Source organism: Nicotiana sylvestris, chromosome 4, assembly GCF_000393655.2.
Source record: "Nicotiana sylvestris chromosome 4, ASM39365v2, whole genome shotgun sequence".
In the NCBI taxonomy this organism is placed as follows: Eukaryota; Viridiplantae; Streptophyta; class Magnoliopsida; order Solanales; family Solanaceae; genus Nicotiana; species Nicotiana sylvestris.
The window spans coordinates 104,530,877-104,551,560 of NC_091060.1; the positions used below are offsets into that span (position 1 = coordinate 104,530,877).

The window sequence follows — 20,684 nt, forward strand, 5'->3', positions numbered from 1 at the left end:
TGGTGGAATGAAGTGGTACAAGGTAAAGTGGAAGCCAAAAAGGAGGCGTACCGGGTGTTAGGGGGGAGCATAGGTGAAGGGGAGAGGCGAGCGTGCATGGAGAGGTATAAGGTAGCTAGGAAGGAAGCGAAGATGGCGGTCACGGAGGCTAAGACTGCGGCTTATAGTCGTATGTACAAGGAACTAGGGAAAAAGGAGGGGAGAATAAGTTATTTAGGCTGGCCAAGCTGAGAGAGAGGAAAGCTCGAGATTTAGACCGAGTGATATGCATCAAGGACGACGATGGGAGAGTATTGATGGAAGATTCCCAGATTAAGAGGAGATGGCAGACTTACTTTCAGAAACTTCTTAATGAAGTAGGGGATCAGGATATTGTGCTCGGTGAATTGGAGCATTCCGAGAGTCACGCTGACTCTGGGTACTGCAGGCGCATCAAGGTTGAGGAGGTCGTGGGAGCTATGAGTAAGATGAGTAGAGGCAAAGCGACCGAGCCTGACGAGATTCCGGTAAATTTTAAAAGTGTGTGGGGAAAACAGGTTTGGAGTGGTTGACTAGGTTGTTGAATGTTATTTTCAATGCGAAGAGGATGCCAGATGAGTGGAAGTGGAGTATGGTGGTCTCACTATATAAGAACAAAGGTGATATCCAGAGCTGTAACAATTATAGGGGTATCAAATTACTAAGTCATACTATAAAAGTATGGGAGAGGGTAGTTGAAGCAAGGTTGAGGATGACGGTATCCATCTTCGACAACCAATTTGGTTTCATGTTGGGTCGTTCTACTACAAAAGCTATACACCTTGTTAGGAGGTTGGTTGAACAGTACAGAGATAAGAAGAAAGATTTGCACATGGTGTTTATTGACCTAGAAAAAGCATATGGCAAGGTTCCTAGAGAAGTTCTCTGGAGAAGCTTGAAGGCAAAAGGCGTGTTAGTTCCCTACATTATGGCGATTAAGGACATGTATGATGGGGCAAAGACTCGGGTTAGGATAGTGGGAGGCGACTCTGAGGATTTTCCGGTTGTTCTGGGGTTACACCAAGGTTCTGCGCTCAGTCCGTTCCTATTCGCCCTGGTGATGGATGCGTTAACACATCACATTCAAGGGGATGTGCCATGGTGCATGCTATTCACTGATGACATAGTTCTAATTGATGAGACGCGAACCAGTGTTAACGAGAAGCTGGAGTTTGGAGACAAGCTTTTGAATCTAAGGGTTTCAAGCTTAGCAGGACAAAGACGGAATACCTAGAGTGTAAGTTCAATGCTGAGCAGAGGGAAGTGGGCGTGGATGTGAGGCTTGAATCACAGGTCATCCAAAGTAGAGACAGCTTCAAGTACCTTGGGTCAGTTATCCAAGGGGGAGGGGAGATCGACGAGGATGTTACGCACCGTATCGGGGTAGTATGGATGAAGTGGAGGTTAGCATTTGGAGTATTGTGTGACAAAAGAGTGCCACTGACACTCAAAGGTAAGTTCTATAAAGCGGTGGTTAGACCGGCCATGATGTATGGGGCTGAGTGTTGGCCGATTAAGAAATCACATATCCAAAAGATGAAGGTAGCAGAAATGAGGATGTTGAGGTGGATGTGCGGGCATAGTAGGATGGATAAGATTAGGAATGATGATATTTGAGAGAAGGTGTGCGTGGCTCTCATTGATGACAAGATGCGGGAAGCAAGGCTCAGGTGGTTCGGGCACGTTCAAAGGAGAAGCCCAGATGCTCCGGTAAGGAGGTGTGAACGGCTGGTTGTGGAGGGCTCAAGAAGAGGTAGAGGGCGGCCTAAGAAGTATTGGGGGAAGGTGATTAGGCATGATATGGCGATGCTTCAGATTTCTGAGGACATGACACTTGATAGGAATATGTGGAGGTCGAGTATTGAGGTTGTATGCTAGAGGTAGCTGAGTATTGTCTTATGTCATAACTTTGGGGGACTAGTTTGGTAAGGATACTATTTTGCTTTTGCTTGGTATCATTCCTCTTGATTTCATAATGTTTATATATATATTTCTTTCATATTGTTTCTGTGGTGTTACTAATATTGTTTTCTTTTGTCCTTTTGTCTTATTGAGCCGAGGGTCTTTCGAAAACAACCTCTCTACTCCTTCGGGGTAGGGGTAAGGTCTGCGTACACACTATCCTCCTTAGACCCCACTAGTGGGATTACACTGGGTTGTTGTTGTTGTATATATTGGGTTGTAGGCCTTTCCATTAACGCAAACTCCATTTGTTGATTTTCTTCTCTGCTGTTCTTGTTTTCCTTATTTTTTGATCAACTCTTCCTTCTTCTATCCCCCTGTTTGTAACTCACATGGATCCCCAAGGCTTTGGCTTCTCTTCGAGAGATAACCATCCTTCTACGCCTTTGTCCAGTGGTGCTTCTTTACCTTCGCCAAAAAATGTCCCATCTTCTGCATTTATCGCTTCAATGGAGGCTTCACTTGCTGGTCCTTCTGGTAAAAAAGCTCCCAAATCTCACAAAGACAAAAAAAAATGAAACAGTCCTCTGAGTCTACAATTTTGGAGGTACTTACCAGAAGCTAGGATTATGAGGAAGTAATTGAAGTGTGGAACAAGGCAGTAGTGCAATGTGGGAGTTCACATGTTAATAACATAGATTTCCTCGTCTGTGAAGAACGTGTTTCCCTGATCCTTCGTGATTGTCAATGGGGTGATTGTGTCGCCATTCACGTCCCTCAGGCGAAGAATTTCCGATCACATACCGGGTTTCTCCTTTATCTACACTTATCCGTTCACCTTTTGGTTCGACGATGGATCATGTGATCTTTGACTTTTATCGCCATTTCAATGTATGCTTAGGCCAAGTTGGGCCAAATGTATGAAGGCTCGTGCGTGCTTCTATTTCTTAGTAAGTGTAGCTGACATTCCATTCTCTCTCTTGCACCTTCAACATTTGTTTTCCCCCAATTCGCTCAGGGGAAAAATATTTTGATGCTAGTCGAGGTACTCGGACCCTTGTGGATGACTAGGATGACCACAATAAGGGGTGGTTTGATAGTTTTATTACAGTCCCCACTCATAAGTTGGTCAAGCCCGAGAATGGGCTTATTTCGGAGAGGTGGAATGACAAACGTAACCATAGTTCCTTTGATTGTACCAACATTCCTCATTTTCCTTTCCCCTTTTCTTTAATTGCTCTGATCTTCTTTGTCTTTGTATGGCATCCACGTTAGTAGCCCTAGAAGCATTCAGAATATTAAAGAGTCGGTAGGAAAGATTTTGGCGTCTTCTTAGATAGCGGAGAGGTCTTGGAGATTCCTATATGAGTTTTTAGAGTGGCGAGCCAATGATCATGGTAAGTATTCATACCAACTATATTTCAATTGTTCGAGCTTTTTAACCTAACGTTTTTTTTATTCCTTTCTAGGCATCCCTATGAGGAAAACAACTCTGCACATGTTGATAAAGCTTCCCACCTCCATTGACTCTGCTCGAAAAAGGGACATGCAAAATTCTGCCTTGAAAAAAGAACCCAACCCTCCAATTTTTATTCCAGCAAGTCTCCCTAAAAAAAGAACAAGGTCAATTTTCTGATAGGTACTGATGTTGTTCAGGGTTTTCTCAGAACTATCTCCCGATCCGAGCATCCTCGAGACACCAGTCCAGTTGAGTTGGAGGACGTGGGGTCGGAGTCCCCAGTTTTGAGCCATTGAAAGAAGTTTTCGGAGACCAAGATTTGGAGTCCCCTGCTTTAGAGCCAGCGGTAGGGCAACCTTCTTCCCTATATCAGGAAAGGGGTAATTATGGCCAAGCCCTCTAAGGGACCTTCTCGTCTTCTGATAATGGGTGAAAAATGCATGTTTTGAGTGTGTTTGTGTATTAATTTGTGTGTGAGTTGTGGGAGTTCATACTAATTTTGAAGTTAAAATATGCTCATTACGTGTTTCTTATGTGTAGGAACTAATTTGCACGGAAACATATCAAATAGGAGCAAAATTGGTGAAAGAAAAGCTGAAGACAAAAATCTGGGACATCGAGAGATACACTTAGCCAGACCGGGACCGGAGCAAAAAAAATCATTCGAATTAAGAGAAGCCAAATTCTCCCCAACTGAACCCTTAAGCATATAAATATGATAGTTAGCCACTTTTTGAAGGGAGAGAAGACTTTAGGGAGGCAGAACACACTTGGAAGCAGAGAAAAGCCATAACATAGTTCGAAAACCATGGAATTCATCTTGAGTTCTGTTTTTTCCCTTCTATTATTGATTTTTATGTATTCTTGATAATTAATTGAGATTTCTACCATGACTATGTGTGGCTAAACTCGTTTATTCTGGGTTATGGTTTACATGAATGTTGATATTCAGAGATTGATTTGATGATTTAATTAATCATATTGGATTGTTTATTCATATCCTGATCGTGATTATTTTAATGCCTAGCTAATAATTAAATACTATATATGAATCTTGAGTTGAAATTGAAAGAGGTAATTCTTGGTTGCAATAGGATTGAATAGAGTACGATCTTGAACCTAGTGATTGAGGAATTAATTTGCGAATACGGATAGAAATATACCTATTTAACGTGCTTAGCCAATTGTGCAAGAAATTGTTAATGCGTTCTTTTTATCTCTAATCTCATAGAAATATAGGGTTTAGAATAAATCAAATAGGCGAGTAAAAATTATCAAATTTCTATGAGTATTACTGTCCTTGTAGGTTAATAACTCTGCTAAATTGATAAGTCATGTTGATTGAAGAATTCAATATGATTATTATCCAACCATGACCCCTAAATATTATTCTTAGTGAATTCAACCTTTCGTGTTAAGTGTGCTAGTTAGTTAATTCTTTTTCTATTCGCAACTATAGTTAGTAGAATTAATCAAAACATAAATCACTTTGTGTTTTTGACTCGATAAATTAGAATTTGCTTGATTTAGTTGATAATGGATCACAAGTCCTCGTGGGAACGATACTCTACTCACTCTTTATTACTTGATTGACCGTGTATACTTGTGTGTGCGATTTAGGGCAACAACTTCTTATTGCATCCTTCTGCTCCATACCACCGCCTTATCAGCTTGTAACACCCCATACATTTGGACTAGGTGTGGATATGTTAAATGGGTATTATTTAATATTTTAGACATATGAAGTCCTATAGGGATGATTATTGGTGAAAATAGTTGTTCCGGAATCAAGATGGAGAGTGAGATGCATAAGATTCGACAAAATCGACTAAGTTTACAAAATGTTCGTCTTCCAACAGCAGTTAGTGAAAATGTGTAAGGTATTTGAGAAAACTCAAAGGATAAAAGTTGTAGGTATTTGAAATATATTTCCAACGATATATTATAAAACCTGAACGGATCTCTGTGCAAAAGGTTATGTGTATTTACAAAACAGTGCACAATATACGCGCCCCGTGCGCGGCCACGCACTTTGTGGCAGTGTTACTGCCATTTTGTGCGGTCGGGCCTGCAGGTGCACGAGAGCGCACTTGGGGGTCATTTTAAAGCCCTACTTCGTCCTCCACAACCCCAAAACATAAAAACTTGCTCTAGAAAGGGGAACTCTCCAAAAACTAACTTCTTAAGGGTCCCTCTACCACCCAAGGTAAGTTCTAATGGTGATTATAAATGAATTTCAATTTCCCAACATTTTATTAACATGTGTAAACCCTCTATATCATTAGATATTCGATTGGGACATCATTGTTGAGAGAAGGAACCCTAGAACTTGAATTCAAGGGGATTGAACTTCAAAAAGGTAATGTCTTCATCCTCTAATTGATTCTAGCATTGGATTAATGATTATAGACTCTAGTTCATGAGATATGAGTTTATGAGTTTGATAGAAAACCATGAAGGATTATAGGTTTAGGGTGTTGATAGTTGATTATTGATTAAGGGTGTTGTTTACCTTATGGGTGATAAAGAATAATGTTGATTATAACCATTGAGACTTTAAAATTTATCTAGGAGTAAGAGAATGAGTTATTGGGTGTAAAGACACCATTAATAAGGACTACGAAGCTTTATTCTCACCAAGTATTTGATAAAATGCCTAAGTGACCAAAACATGACTATTGTTGCTAATTTGGAATCCCTTTGACTTGTATTGATATAGATTAAAGTTCAAAGGGTTGACGAATGTTGTATTATGCTTAAGAGTAAGAAGTTAAGGTATGTGAGGCTAACTCTCTATGTTTGGGAACGTTAATTATTCTCCCTACACTACGTTTCTTTTACGATGTTACTAATTGCCTCAGAAATATAGTTTAGCCTAGTTCCTTGAATAGCTGTAGAACTTATATTCTTTAGCTTCATAACTCGTTCATGACTTTCATTCTGAACGTTGTGAGCTCAGTGCGTATTCAATATAGATTTGGGTTTGATGCCTTTAAGTTTTAGTATAAATTACTCAATATGCCATAAACAATTGAAATTTCAGTGTTCATAATCAGTTCAAGAATACATGTCTCAGTCTAGTCCTATTCAGTATTCTAGTATTATGTAACTCAGTGTGATCCAGTATTCCAGTATCATGTTGTTGACATCCAATTTTGGCTCTCCTTTCCTCCAAACTATTTCTTTAAGCTTCTAATATTACTAGTAATTTAAGAATAATTACTTTCCAGTTATTATTCCAAAATAGATCTAATTAGTATTATTGTTATTATCCCTATTATTATTATTTTTGTTATTATTATTATTATCATCATAGTCATCGTCATCATCGTAAGATATTACTATTATTATTATTATTAATTTTAATTTAATATCATTCTTATTGTCTCTTGCAAAAAGTGTATCACTTTTCTTTATTTAATTAAATAGTAGTATTTATTTTAATCACTCTTTATTTCACAATTAATGTAATAGTTATTTTATAAAATTAAATGCTAGCAAATCTTATGTTTTGATAAGAAACATCAAGTAACTAAATTAATTAAGAGATTTAGTAAGAATTAGAAGCTCAAAGAAAGACTTGAAGAAGGAAGTGAGTTGTACAATATTTAGTCACCTAAAACCCAATGCAATCCTTAACCCCAAATTCCCTTAATCCCTCAGTTTCAAACCCATAAGAACAAGCCCAATTCGGCCAATTGATCAATCATCCCAACTAGATTATTTTTAGGGATTTTACCTATCTATACCATATATCAAACCTTATTACCAAAAATGTTCATAATTTATTATTTACCCGTGTAGTCCACACTTTTACTACAAATTATATACCAATCCAAAAATAGGTAGATTTTGCCATAAAAAATGCGCTAAAATGAAGGCACCAGATCTGCGTGTGATTCTGTCAACATTAAATTCGAATTTTGAAACGGAAGGAGATCTCATTGCTGCGTAATTCTCTCCTTCCTCAACGGAAAGAGATCTCTCTTCTCTCACTCAACTACAATTCTCAAAAAACGCAAGCTACTGAAGCTCCAGTAATCAAACGGAAAGGAGATTTCTGTTCTTCATCTTCATCTTCATCTTCATCTGTTCTTCCATATATTTTCCACCATTGATAGCCATTAAAAAGCTTGAAAGCTTTGAATTCAAATTTGGGTTTTCAAAAATCATTATTTGTTTGGATTGGGTGTTGTTGTAAATAATTCGGAATATGTTTAGGAGTTTATATCTCAATTTTGAGGGGTTTTGGTGAAGATTAGACTTGGTTTTGACTGAATTTTAGATTGAAACTCGAAGAAGAAGAAGAAGAAGAAGAAGAAGAAGACGTATTTCCAGAAATTGTAGATAAATTGTAGTTAAATTGTAGAATTGTAGATATATTGTAGATAAATTGTAGATGAATTGTAGATTGGGAAGACTAAAACTTCTACAAATCTTCTACAATTATATCGAAAATGCCAATTATGCTACAATTGAAATGAGAATTTGGATATTAAAATTCAATGTATCTATTTTGTAGATATCTTGTAGATAAATTGTAGATGCATTATTTTCTGTTTTCACAAATCCAAAACGACTAAAGCTTCTACAAAATCTTCTGCAAAAGACAGTCTACAATTTATCTACAATTTTTCTAATTTGACTACAATCTGACTACAAAATATCTACAAATTCTGGAAATATGTCTTCTTCTTCTTCTTATTCTTCTTCTTCTTCTTCTTCGAGTTTCAATCGACTGTGTTAACCAGTAACCTTCAACCACTGCCAAAAAAAAAGAGAGGTCAAAGATGGAAGTGAATTCAAATCGTGGGGGATACAACTGAAGGTAATTAAATGGAGAAGAAAGTGATGGTAATTGTGGGTGAGAAGAGATTGTACGAGAATGGGGGGAAAACTGAAGGTAAATCGTGGGGGAGGGGGAGGGGAGATTAACTGAAGGTAAATCGTAGGGGGTGGGAGGAGAGAGAGGCGGGTAAACGAAATAAAGTGAAAATATGGTCCTAAAATCACGCCTACAATAAATGAAGGAATTATGGTATATAAATGGTAATTTGGTATGCTTAAATGTAATTAACACAATCCTTAAACAATGAAGATAATAAGATTTGGTATATGGTATAGGTACGTAAAAATCCCTTATTTTTAAGTCTCAAAAGCCCAATTCCAAAAATCACCTAGGGTCCCTTATTCTCTCTCAGAAACAGAAGCCTTCCCTTTCCCACTCTCCATTGTCCCTTTCATTCTCTGCTATGGCAGAGTTCTCTTGGCATTTTTCTCCATTTTTAGCCAAGGTTTGACCTTCAAATCCATACGTGGCAGAACATATCTCACCATTTCGAGTGTAACCTGGAGCATATCCCTGAACAATCACGTGAAGATCCAATCCATCTAAAAGGTTTCAACATTAAAATTCAAACGGATCCATTTGACTTCTTTTGAAATCCGAATTTCAAATTCCCGCTCAAAGGAAGCAAGAACCCTAATTTTACACCTATAAATACCAGACTTTGTGACTATTTTCAGCACCTTGGTATCCGCCGCTTCAGACCCTTGTGCCGTTACTCCTCTCCCATTTTTACTCCTTTAAACCACTTTCCAAAAGCTTGCTTCTCTCTTGGTTCTGTAAACATATAATAGAGGCATTACCGTCTTTGTTTTCGGAGTTTGACTGTCGTTCCAGTTAGCGGATCTTAGACTGAAAACAGTAGACCTATTTGCACGCCCCAAGTTCACTGCACCGCAAAAGGTCACTTCTTTTCCCATTTTTGCTTCTGGTCAAAACATGTATAAGATTTATCATCTGTTTAAGCGTATTGCTAGTTCTGGTTTGCTCCTCGTATTTTGAGTATTCTTGTGATAGTTAATGATGCATAAATCAATATCTAATTTTGCTAGCTGATATGTTCTAGTTTTTCTTTAGTTATTGGTCATACATTAGAGATCATGCTCTAGGATTCTCTTTCTTAAAGACCATGCTTCAGTTGTCCGTATGTTTATTGCAAATTAAATAGTAGATAGTTCTGAACCTTACTCATATAAAATGTTTGTATGTTCAAAACATGATCAAGATATATGTAAAATTTGAGGATAATAAACTGAATATATGTCTCTTGAAACTAAGCCTTAAGTTATTCAGATTGTACAAGGCATAATCTTTTTCACTTATCTCGATTAAGTATCCTAAAATGTATTAAGAACGAGTGCTAAATATATATGAGTGAATTCTGGAATTGAATCTTTTATTTTTTTAATATACTGGGGATCCTGATTATCTGAAATCGCGTAACTAAATAACTTACTTATAAGTTCAACAGTTCACATTTAACTTATTAGTCATCGTGATAATTAATTTTGTCGTCGTTCACTCATTTTTGGACTGTGTAAATTAAAGGATTTTTTTTGTTAAAACGTTATGGTGTTCTCAGGTGGTAGGAGTGATATTTTGTAGAAAAAATCTAGAGGTCATAATTGTAGGACTTGAAGATGTTTATTCAATTCTGCATGCTGTCAAACTTTTCCTTTAGACCTCAGGCTTAAAACACTTTATTTAGGACCCATTCCCTTGAGCTAATAATGAATACTAATATGCACTCATATATATTCTATTTTAGAGATCTTATTACTGGGTATGATTTTTTTTCTCGCATTTTTATTTTTAAATAACGTAAAGTAGTAGAAAGTATCCCTGTTTGCTTGATTTTCCCTTAACTCATATTATAAATCATTACTTCCCTTTAAGAATCATTTTTATGTAGTATGCTACTGTTTTCAAGCTTCTAGGTTGTTGCAGATAGACTTGTCTTGTGTGTTCCATTTTTGTATATCACAGACTTAAATTCCTTCCCCTAATTTTCTTTTCCTTTTCCCATTCTCTGTATGTACATTTTGGAGCAAATGGAGTCTTAATTCAAGACTCTAGCAGTGGAGTCTCATAGAGACTCAACACTACCCGAGCATGGAGTCATCACATCCTACACCGTCTTTCTTAGAATGCACCAAATAGCAAGAAAACAAGCGAAACGCTTGGGGGCACCTATGGCGTTCTTCTTTTAATTCTTTTGCCATTCATTTTATCTAACTTTTGTGATTGTCAATTTGCTTGTGTATTTGGGTTTTATCTCAAGTTTGGATGTAATTATTTAGTGTAACGACCTGACCTGTCGTTTTAAGCATTTTTATCCCGTCAAGCTATTTAAAGTCTTCAGTAGCGTCTTTTTGTGTATTATGACTTGCGATAGTGGTCAAGTTTTGTTTTCAGATGATTCAAAATTTAATTGAAGGAACAATCCATGTTTTGGAAGCTTAAGTTGAATAAATGGACCGGAAAGTGAAATATGTGTAAATGATCCCGGAATGGATTTTTGATGATTTCAATAGCTCCGTATGGTGATTTCGGGCTTAGGAGTGTGTCCGGATATTTATTTCGAGGTTCGTAGCTAAATTAGGCTTGAAATGGCGAAAATAAAAAATTTATGTTTGGAAGTTTGACCGGGGGGTTGACTTTTTGATATCGAGGTCGGAATCTAGTTCCGAAAATTTTCATAGCTTCATTATATTATTTATGACTTGTGTGCAAAATTTGAAGTCAATCGGACTTGATTTGATATGTTTTTGCATCGAATATAGAAGTTGGACGTTCCTAGTTCATTATGCTTGAATTGAGGTGTGATTCACGGTTTTAGCGTTATTTGATATGATTTGAGATTTCGACTAAGTTCGTATGATGTTTTAGGACTGGTTGATGTATTTTGTTGAGGTCTCGAGGGCCTCGGGTGGATTTCGGAAGGTTAACGGGTAGAAAAAAGTTGTTGAAATTCTCTTTGGGCAGCTGCTGCCTTTTTTTACAGCATCATGAATAGTCCCGTGAACAATGCCCATGAACATCCCGTGAGCAGTGCCCATGAACAGTACCCCATGAACAGTGCCCATGAACAGTACCCCGTGAACCGTGCCCCGTGAACCGTAAAAAACGCGTGAATAGTACCCCAAATTTTGGACAGATTATAGGACAATCAGTCCGGGTTTCTTCACATATTTTTTGATTTTCAAGCTTGGATTTTGGTAATTTTGAGCGAGAAATCATGAGAATTTTTGAGGTAAGTCCCTTGTGATCATTGTTAGTCAATATTATTGAATTATTATTGAATATCCTGGCTAGATTACGTATTTTTGAGGTATAAATCGCGAATTTGGGCATAGGGATTTGAAAATAAGATTTGATGATTTGGAGGCCGAATTGTTGTCGAATTTTGGTAAAATTTGTATGGTTGGACACGTGGTTGGATGGGGGTTCATATTCCGTAATTTTTTTCGGGTTCCGAGACCATAGGCGAATTTTAGTGTAATTTCGGATTTTTAATAAAAAATGTAGAATTTCATATGGAATTAATTCCTATATTTTTTATTGACTGAATCGAATTATGGTGGCTAGATTCGAGGCATTTGGAGATTTATTTGAGAGGCAAAGGCATTGCAGAGTAGGATTTTGCTCGGATTGAGGTAAGTAACGGTTATAAATCTGGTCCTGAGGGCATGAAACCCCAGATATTATGTTGTATGACTATTTTTTTGAGGTGACGCACATGCTAGGTGACGGGCGTATGGGCGTGCACCGTAGGGATTGTGACTTGGTTCGTCCCGTGAGACTGTGGAATCAACTGGCCTATTATTTAATATATGTTTCCTCTGTTTTTCATGGAAATTGACTGTACTTCATGTTAGAAATCATGTTAGGCCTTATGTGATCATTGGTGAGACCTGAGAGGTCGTGTACTTGCTGAATTAGCTGCTAGTTGTTGTTTTGTACTAAGTCATAGCTTTTCTTGTTTATTATGCCCTTGTCTCTTGCTGTTCATTGTTGATACATGACATTACTTTTGTTTGGGCTATTTATATGATTTCCGAGAGCCTGGGAGACTGGAGAGATGGTTGACTGAGTGAGGCCGAGGGCCTAATTGTGAGGTTATTGATACTATAGCACGTGAGTTGTCCGTGCGAATTCAGATATTTTATTATAGCACGTGAGTTGTCCGTGCGGATCCAAATATTTTATTATAGTACGTGAGTTGTCCGTGCAACACGTGAGTTGTCTGTGCAGTTTATAGCGCTTGGGTTGAAGGAGCCCCTCCGGAGTTTGTACACCCCCAGTAAGCGCAAGTACCTATTGAGTATGATTATTGAGGGCTGAGAGCCGTGTGATTGAGCTATTGAGATGAGATGAGTGACTGTTACCTTGAGAGGCCGTTTTTGTTTTCAGTTAATTACTGAACTTAGTTGCTATTTGTTCTTGTCATACATATTTCTCGAATATTCGATATCTGATTTACTTGAGTATGCCCTGATGAGACTTAAACTGTTAAATTGAAAGTTATTGAGATAACTGTATTTGCATAGCTCGTCACTAATTCTCAGTTCCTTATTTATTTCTGTTACTTACTGAGTTGGTGTACTCACGTTACCCCTTGTACCTCCTGTACAGATCCAGGCACTTTTGGTCACGGGTTGTTGATTGAGGAGTCAGACTCAGGAGACTATTGAGGTAGCTGCATGACGTTCGCTAACCTTGACTCTCCTTTCCTTTCATGTTGTACTGTTTTATATTTCAGACAATGTTTTATTAGTCTGATATTGTTATCAGTTAGATGCTCATGCACTCAGTGACACCGGATTTTGGGGATGGATTGTTTAGTACTTTTGGAGTTATATTCTATTTAAAAAGGTTTTTATTTAATATTAACTGATTCCGCCCTTATTGAAAATTTCTACTGTGTTGAGATGTTGAGTCGAGGCTTGCCTAGTACCACGATAGGCGCCATAACGACAGGTGAGGTTTTGGGTCGTGACATTTAAGTTCTTTGCTATACTTATATCACATAGGATACGATAATTAGAATAAGGAATCTAAGATCGATAATCTTATAACTTTCTTTTCTTATTAACTATTCATTTTCTAGGAAGCTTAACACTATGCTTCAGACACCTTTTATAAGGAGTCAAACGGGTTTCAAAAGAATAAGCTAAATACTGTTAGAAGTGTATATGCAAAACAATTTTTACCAACTCTCTTAGTCTATCTTTGAAAATAGATTCTTATTATCATCTTTGAAGCTACATTTTGCCAAGCAATTCCACACATATTTCTTTTTACAAGAAAAGAAAAATATTATTTGTAAAAGTTACTTTTCAAATATAGATAGTTACTCGGCTAACATACTTACTGGTCTTGTCCCATTTTGATCATTTAAATATTGACGGTCAATTATAAGTTTTTACAACACTTATAAAGAGGCCTTGGCTGATCCAGTTCACTTGTTAAGTCATTTTTACAAATTACCACTACTGGAAAATAAACCTATGACAACGCATAGACAACTGTTGCCATAGAGCTATCGCAACGTTTTTGCGTCCGTCTAACTAGGTCGCGTTGCAGTAGCTCTACTGCAACGGTTTCGAAAACCGTTGCCCTATAGCAATTTATTGCAACGGTTATTTATCATTCTACTGTGACGAGTATTTTCAATCAACTAGAACGGTTCAAAGGCGTTGCAATATATGTTTGTGTAACAGTTATTTTTTCTATTGCAACGGTTAAGTTAGGATATTACGACGATTCTTTGCGCTTTTGCAACGGTTTAATTACTATTGCTACGGGTTCTTTACAGTAACAATCTAATAGGTTCTAATGCAACGGTGTGCGTTATCTATTGCAACGGTTTATAGTACCTATGGCAATGGTTTAGTTTACCTACTGCAACGGTTACCTATCATAGCAACAGTTTACATGGTTAATTGAGACAGTTTTTGTTACCTATAGCAACGGTTGAGGTAAGCTATTGTAACGGTTTAATTGAACCAACAATATACTCCCTGATAGTAAATAAATATTTACATTAAATTATAATACACAATAATTTATATAAATCACAAAATAAAACTAATCATAAACATTTACAATCCAAGTTGTAATATCCATAAAAGCAAAATATTAGAACCCATGTACATAAGTTTAATAATCCAAAAGTTAAGAACCAAGTACATAAGTTTTACAATCCAAAAGTTAAAGAAGTTTCAAAATGTTTGATAACAAAAGATTCCTAGAACATTTAGAGTTTCAGCAACAATCCAAAAATCTTCTTAAGCAGGATCTTCATTCCTTTAATCTTCCCTTTCTTCATTTTCTCCATCTACAAAAGAGGATAAATAAAATCATTATCTCTTTAAATGCTAGTTAACCATTCAAAAACAAATGAAAGGTCAAGTCTTTTAAAGGATTTAAGAATACCAGACACACAATTTTTTTTTGACATTATTATGAGCACTGCATTATTATGAAGTGAAATCTAAACTAGTTACCTCTCCATTTCTATAAAGGACGCTGGACATCGCACGTGTAGTGAAATTTTTAACAACTACCTAAAAGACCAATTATGAACTACCAGATGCAAGATAAGTCTCGAAATGTTGAATTTACATGAAAATATATTAACTTTCTATCGTTACCCATTCTAGTTTAGTTGACCAAGAAGTATACTTAGAAGGAGTAGAACCAATCAAATGGAGATAAGTTGCTTTCTCGCTCTGTTATGCATAGTAGACTAGCAGAGTTAGACTAAAATCTAAATGACCAATTCTAGCAAATGAATTCACATGCCAAATTGCTGATTCTACATGTCACTCTCGTTGTAAACTTGCTGCATCTACATATTGGAAAATCTTTCCACATAATCAAACAAAAAAACTGATCGATAGCTGAAGTAGACGTGGCAGACTGTGGACATTGCTAGATGGCTTACAATGTTAAATTTCAGGCCTACTGAACTTCTTTCCATAGAACCAGGGGCGGATGTACCTTAGGCCAAGTGGTGTCACATGACATCGCTTGGTCAAAAAATTATACTAAATATGTATATTTAATTAAAAGGAAGAAACAAATATGAGGATAAATAAAATAAAGTGACACCACTTGACACAAACAAGACATCTATATTCAACTTGGCTTTAACAATATCATCAAAGAAAGTCATGTTGAAGATAGGAAAGCATGAAATCAAAAAAGATGCGTGAGTAGTCTGCCTCTGTGTGTTGTGAATGACAGAAGAGAATCAGAGGTGGAGCGTATGAGATATGGGTGTAACTGTGTGGCTTGTAACATCAAAGAAATTAAGATTGGTACCTCATTTTCTTTGTTGCTGCTTATGAGTGGCCACAAGAACTGTCTGCAATGCATTGGATGTGGGTGGCCTGTTGTCTTCTTCTAAAGTCTGTACATGGCATGTTGGACTGGTGGCATTTCCAAGCAGATGTTGGTCTAATTACATGTTTAGAGAGAAAATTAAGTACTAGATATGGTTTTTACTACTTGAATTTGTCAACTAGTTCACATAAGCACATTGATATCCTTCATATTTCAAGTAGTACATGGCCAAAAAGGAATTCCTTAAGAAATAATTTCAGCACTCAAATGAATAAAGAAAAGAACATATTGCATGATGTCCAATAAAGCTGAAGTGCATAAAATGACAACTTGAAACAGAATAATATCCGAAATCGACAAGAAGTACCCCAGATAATTAATCAAATATCAGAAAATTAAGATCTCATTGCCAAATAGATACTGAAACTGAACACACTATAAATTCCAGAAATAAAATAAAAAGAAAGATACCAACAATTAAGATTAAAGAGATACATTTTTATCATCTTCTCATGGGACAAGCGGTGGTCAAAAGCTAATCACTCCATTAAGCTTAACATTTTTTTCCATTTCTTCTCTCTTTTGGCTTCAAAAATAACAAACAGAAGTTCATCTAAGGAAGTTCTGTTAAGGTTGTTTTCACTGTTTTCTAATAGTTTTTGAGATTTAAGCTTCATTTCCTGATGTGTCCCAATTATTAATAATATTCAATCCAGAAATAAAAGAGAACGACAGCAACAATGTGTAAAGAAGAAGAATTATTAAAATACTGCATCCAGAGATGCAGTATTTTGCAATAATTAAGTACACACCTTGATTAGTACTGCCAGTAGATGGACGATTGATTAGTTGAATTGCAACTTGTTGTGCAGAGGAAGCTTCTCCGAGTGAACGACCACCGAATGCTAGCATATTAGGATCAATTCGTAAATCTGGGTTAATATGCTGAAGTTGTGCAACAACATTAAGTGTAATTTGTTGCCGCCAAGTTTCCTGTTGTTCCTCGAAGTTTTTCTGCATCCTTTGTTGCATTCTCTCTTCCATTTCCTTCATTTTTTGCTCCATTATCTCATCAGTAGTCTTTGAAGAGGGTCCAGAATTTCCAGATTTTTGTTTCAAGATAGTCTTTGTAACCCCACGACCATACAATCTTACACGACTTGGATATTCAGGTCCCATGACTGTTGCAAATGCATCAATTGATTGGTTATCATCTTCACTTTCTTGAGTTTGTATTTGCTCCATTTCAGCCTACAAATAAAATTTAAGAGAAGAAAATACAAATAAATAAAACTGAGTTAACAATTAGGACCAAAAAGATAATCTTGACAAGATTTAAAGTAGAACTCTTTGTACAATTTTGCGCATTGTATCTTCATATGATTCCTTGTATACTCGACCGGGTTTTCTTGATCTCGTAGCCACAAACATGTCCTTACTTGATGGTTCCTCAGAAGTTTCCTTCTTTTTTTTTTCTAGTTACATGAAAGTCAGCATAAAAATTTTACTAAGTAAGGTTAAAAAGTTCATATTAATGAAAAATAAGAGAAAATACCGAACCTCGCGGATTGTGGCAAAACTTGTTTTGCCAGCAGTGTGTGAATTCTTTAACTTTTTTCGATTCTCATTATTAGTTTTCGAAGTTTGCTGCAACAAGTAAGCTTTTATGTTAAACATCTAATACATTCCTGCCTTGTGCATTTTGATAATCTAAAAAGTGTTGGACACAAAGACAAGACGGGGAATGAACTTCAAAAGAATTACTCATTCTCTTTGTCCAAAATCAAGTTTACTGTGTCTATAACTTACCTGAGCTTTATCAGACTTCCAGTATTCAAGAAGGTACTTAAACTCAGATTCTGAAACATAGGAAGGCTTTTTTTCCATTCGAAGTTCGTCATTGGCATAGGCTTCATAGTAGTTTTTCTTCAACCAACACTTATAGCATGCAATCTTGAAGTCCCACAAACAGAACAAGTATCAGCCTTCGCATTGTCATTCCAAACTAGCATGCAATCATTAGGGCATGCATGTATTTTTTCATAATGAAGACCCAAATCTCTTATCATGTTTATAGCCTTGTTAACCGACTCTGGTAGTTGAGCAAAGGGAAATGCCTCTTTTATCAAGTCCAGCATGTCTGAAAATGCTACATTACTCCACCCATGCAAGGATTTAGGCATGTATAGCCGAATGGTGAAACTTAGTTTAGTAAAATTTTCACACCCAGGATATAACTCTTGTTTTCCCTCATCAACCAATCTAAAAAATTTCTTTGCATCTTCAGATAGTCCCTCTTTCACTCCTTCTTCATGCCTTGACTAACCCTTTATATTTCTAAATGTATCATGAAGTAGTTCGTCAATATCGTCACGCATGTCAAAATCATCATCATCATTGCATGGATTAGGTGGATTTGCCGAGGAAAATCCTTCCCTATGGAAAACCCATTTGGTATAACCAGCAACAAACCCATTTACTACCAAGTGATCCTCCACCACATTTCTATAATGCCAATTGCGATTCATGCACTTTTTGCAAGGACATAATATTTCATTTCCCTGGGAAGCTCGTTCAAATGCCTTATCAAGAAAAGTATTTACTCCACGAATATACTCATCCGTCCATCTTAGGAGATTCATCCAACTTTTATCTCCATAATCCATTTAATTCCTATAAGATATTAGTAAATCACCAAAATTAAGATTTATGTTAAGCTAAGTTACAAAAAAATTAAAGAGAACTAATGTTATCAAATAAACCATGATCAAGTACTCTGTTAATCTAGGATTCAAGGATGGCGATTTAGTTCTCATCAATATATGTAACCTTTAAATCTTTACAAACTATAAGTATTCTACAAGCAAATAAGATCCTTTCACTGTAATGCATATGCATATAAGGGGTTTAACCAATAAACCACTTTTACAGATATAAAAAATGATCTGAACAAACAAGATCTCAATTTAAATTACACAAATAATTTCCTGCTCACTTTTTCTATAAGTAGCACCATATAGATATAGCAATTAGAGTGTGTTTTTTGTAAGTAGGATGTAGAAGTTTGGTATGTTTCTTTACTGAGGCCCATCTATGTATGAAGTGCTCTCACAAAACAGATACCTAGCTTTTACAAACAAATAAATTGACTTACCATCAAACAATTTAAACCTACATCTAGAATAAAAGTGAATATTTTTCATAAACTAAATACAAGTAACGATATAATAAAATAGAAGCAGATACTCCCTACATCCCAATTTTAAATCAGACGACACCGTGCACTTCTATGTACTTAATAAGTACCAGCACCTGATTAGAACCTTTCAATTTCCCTTTTCTTTTTTCCTAATATGTGATGTTGCTATTATTGACGAACACAAGAGCAGAAGAGTAAGGGGAAAAACGTGATACATATTTGAACAAACACATTGAACAAAAGTTTGGAATATATTATCTCTTCTAAAATATTCAAACATTGCTATCATGGAACACACATCTACAAGAGAAAAAGAAGGCTGAAATTTTTTACTAGTACCTGAGTTTGCACCAAATTAATCAAAAAACAATACATGTATCTTTTACATTCACTAATTAATTAATGTATCTTTTTACCAATATATTATTAAACTATAGTAGTTTTTTTTAAGAGAAAGAATACAAAGCTACAACAAAACATGAGCAGATCTAAAAAGGGGCAGTTTTTTTTCCTTCTATGCAAGCATCATATATTTAGTTTATTGCAACTAAATAGAACTAACAGATACATTCTTATCTTGATCCACATGAACCACATAAGTTAAAAGCAGTAAATAATGAAACCCTTTTACCCTGTACCTAAAAAATGGAAAATGATTCCTTTTTGTTTTGAAAGAACAAACGATTCAAAGCCTAGCATACCAGTTTCGGTTCAAATCATAAATCTAAAGCAACATATACACCACTGATACCCAAAAGACTAAAGAATAAAGAAAACCAATATATCTAAATAAGAAAATAAGAACTTACAACTTCTTCAGCTAGCGATTTCTCACAGTGTGCCTTTTGGAAAAATAATTTCTCGCGATTGAAGCTAACTGAGAAACTAATTATGTGAACACGCTCAAGGAATCGATCTTTTCCGGAGAATCTGCCAACAGAAAACTCGCTTCTAATTGTAGTTACTGAATAAATTAAAGACTCTCATAAAGAAAATGCATATAAAATTAAAATAAAAAAGTAAGACCACCAATTTGTGTGCATGCAAACAAAAATCACAAAGAAAAATGAAAATCTGAAACTAGCCAAAAATAGGAAAACTTACGCTGATGGTAGAAAGAGATCCCAACCTTTTTGTCTCTGCGGATACACTTTGCAAAATCTCAACTATTGATTTCTAACTGATTTTGAGACCCCACGATTCTGCTACTTTATGAATCTATTGGGTATTTAATTTTACAAAGCTAAATTCCACCCATAGCTAAGAACCCTCATTGCAGTGTTTATGTTACAAATTTGGATGAGAGAGAGCGAAATTGGGAGTGAAATTGGGAGGAGATGAAATTGCGAAATAATTAGCGTGAGTTAGGGAGAGAGGAAGTGGGTTTAGGGTCTGATAGAGTACATGTTGTTTAGGGAATGAAAAAGCTGATATTTTATATTTTCAATAAGAAATAAGAGTAAAAAAAATATTAAGGAAAAGATTTTGGCGGGTTTGGCAAAATAGAAGAGGGAAAATAAGGAGGGAACCCATAACCGTTCCTATAGGTAATTTTCCCCAACACCGTGCCAATAGATACAAATATTGCAACGTTTGTAACAACCGTTGCTACAGTAAGATCTATGGCAACGGTTCCTGTACAATGGCAACGGGTAGATTATTAAAGAGTAGCGAAATCCTCCAGCCCTTTTGGCAACGGTTTTAACCGTTGATATATATAGTGTATGGCAACGGTTCTGTTACCGTTGCATAAATGTTCATTGCCACATGCCCTATTTCTAGTAGTGTACTATTTTAAGTAACATGCGCATATATTAGTTATAAGCTACTTTCTTTAGATACCCAACACCTAAATGATGTACTTATATATATACCTTAGACTTAATTAACCTAAGTTTGGTCGGTTAACT

General features: G+C 36.1%; 1 protein-coding gene across 3 annotated transcripts; it reads right to left on the bottom strand.

Annotated features, from left to right (window-relative positions):
• Positions 1 to 14,364: 14,364 nt before the first annotated feature.
• On the bottom strand, positions 14,365 to 20,184 carry LOC104227182 (uncharacterized). 3 transcript variants are annotated; one of them, XM_070172152.1, is made up of 8 exons: positions 19,879 to 20,184; positions 19,584 to 19,704; positions 17,385 to 18,248; positions 17,136 to 17,222; positions 16,932 to 17,050; positions 16,388 to 16,826; positions 15,555 to 15,689; positions 14,365 to 14,565 (listed from the first exon to the last, which is right to left on the bottom strand). In XM_070172152.1, the coding sequence occupies exons 5-7, from the start codon at positions 17,004 to 17,006 to the stop codon at positions 15,556 to 15,558; spliced, it is 648 nt and encodes a 215-aa protein (XP_070028253.1). In that variant the 5' UTR covers positions 17,007 to 17,050; positions 17,136 to 17,222; positions 17,385 to 18,248; positions 19,584 to 19,704; positions 19,879 to 20,184; the 3' UTR covers positions 14,365 to 14,565; position 15,555. The 3 variants fall into 3 exon arrangements, with proteins under 3 accessions (XP_070028253.1, XP_070028255.1, XP_070028254.1); XM_070172154.1 differs by lacking the exon at positions 19,584 to 19,704; XM_070172153.1 differs by lacking the exon at positions 17,136 to 17,222.
• Between the last annotated feature and the right edge of the window lie 500 nt (positions 20,185 to 20,684).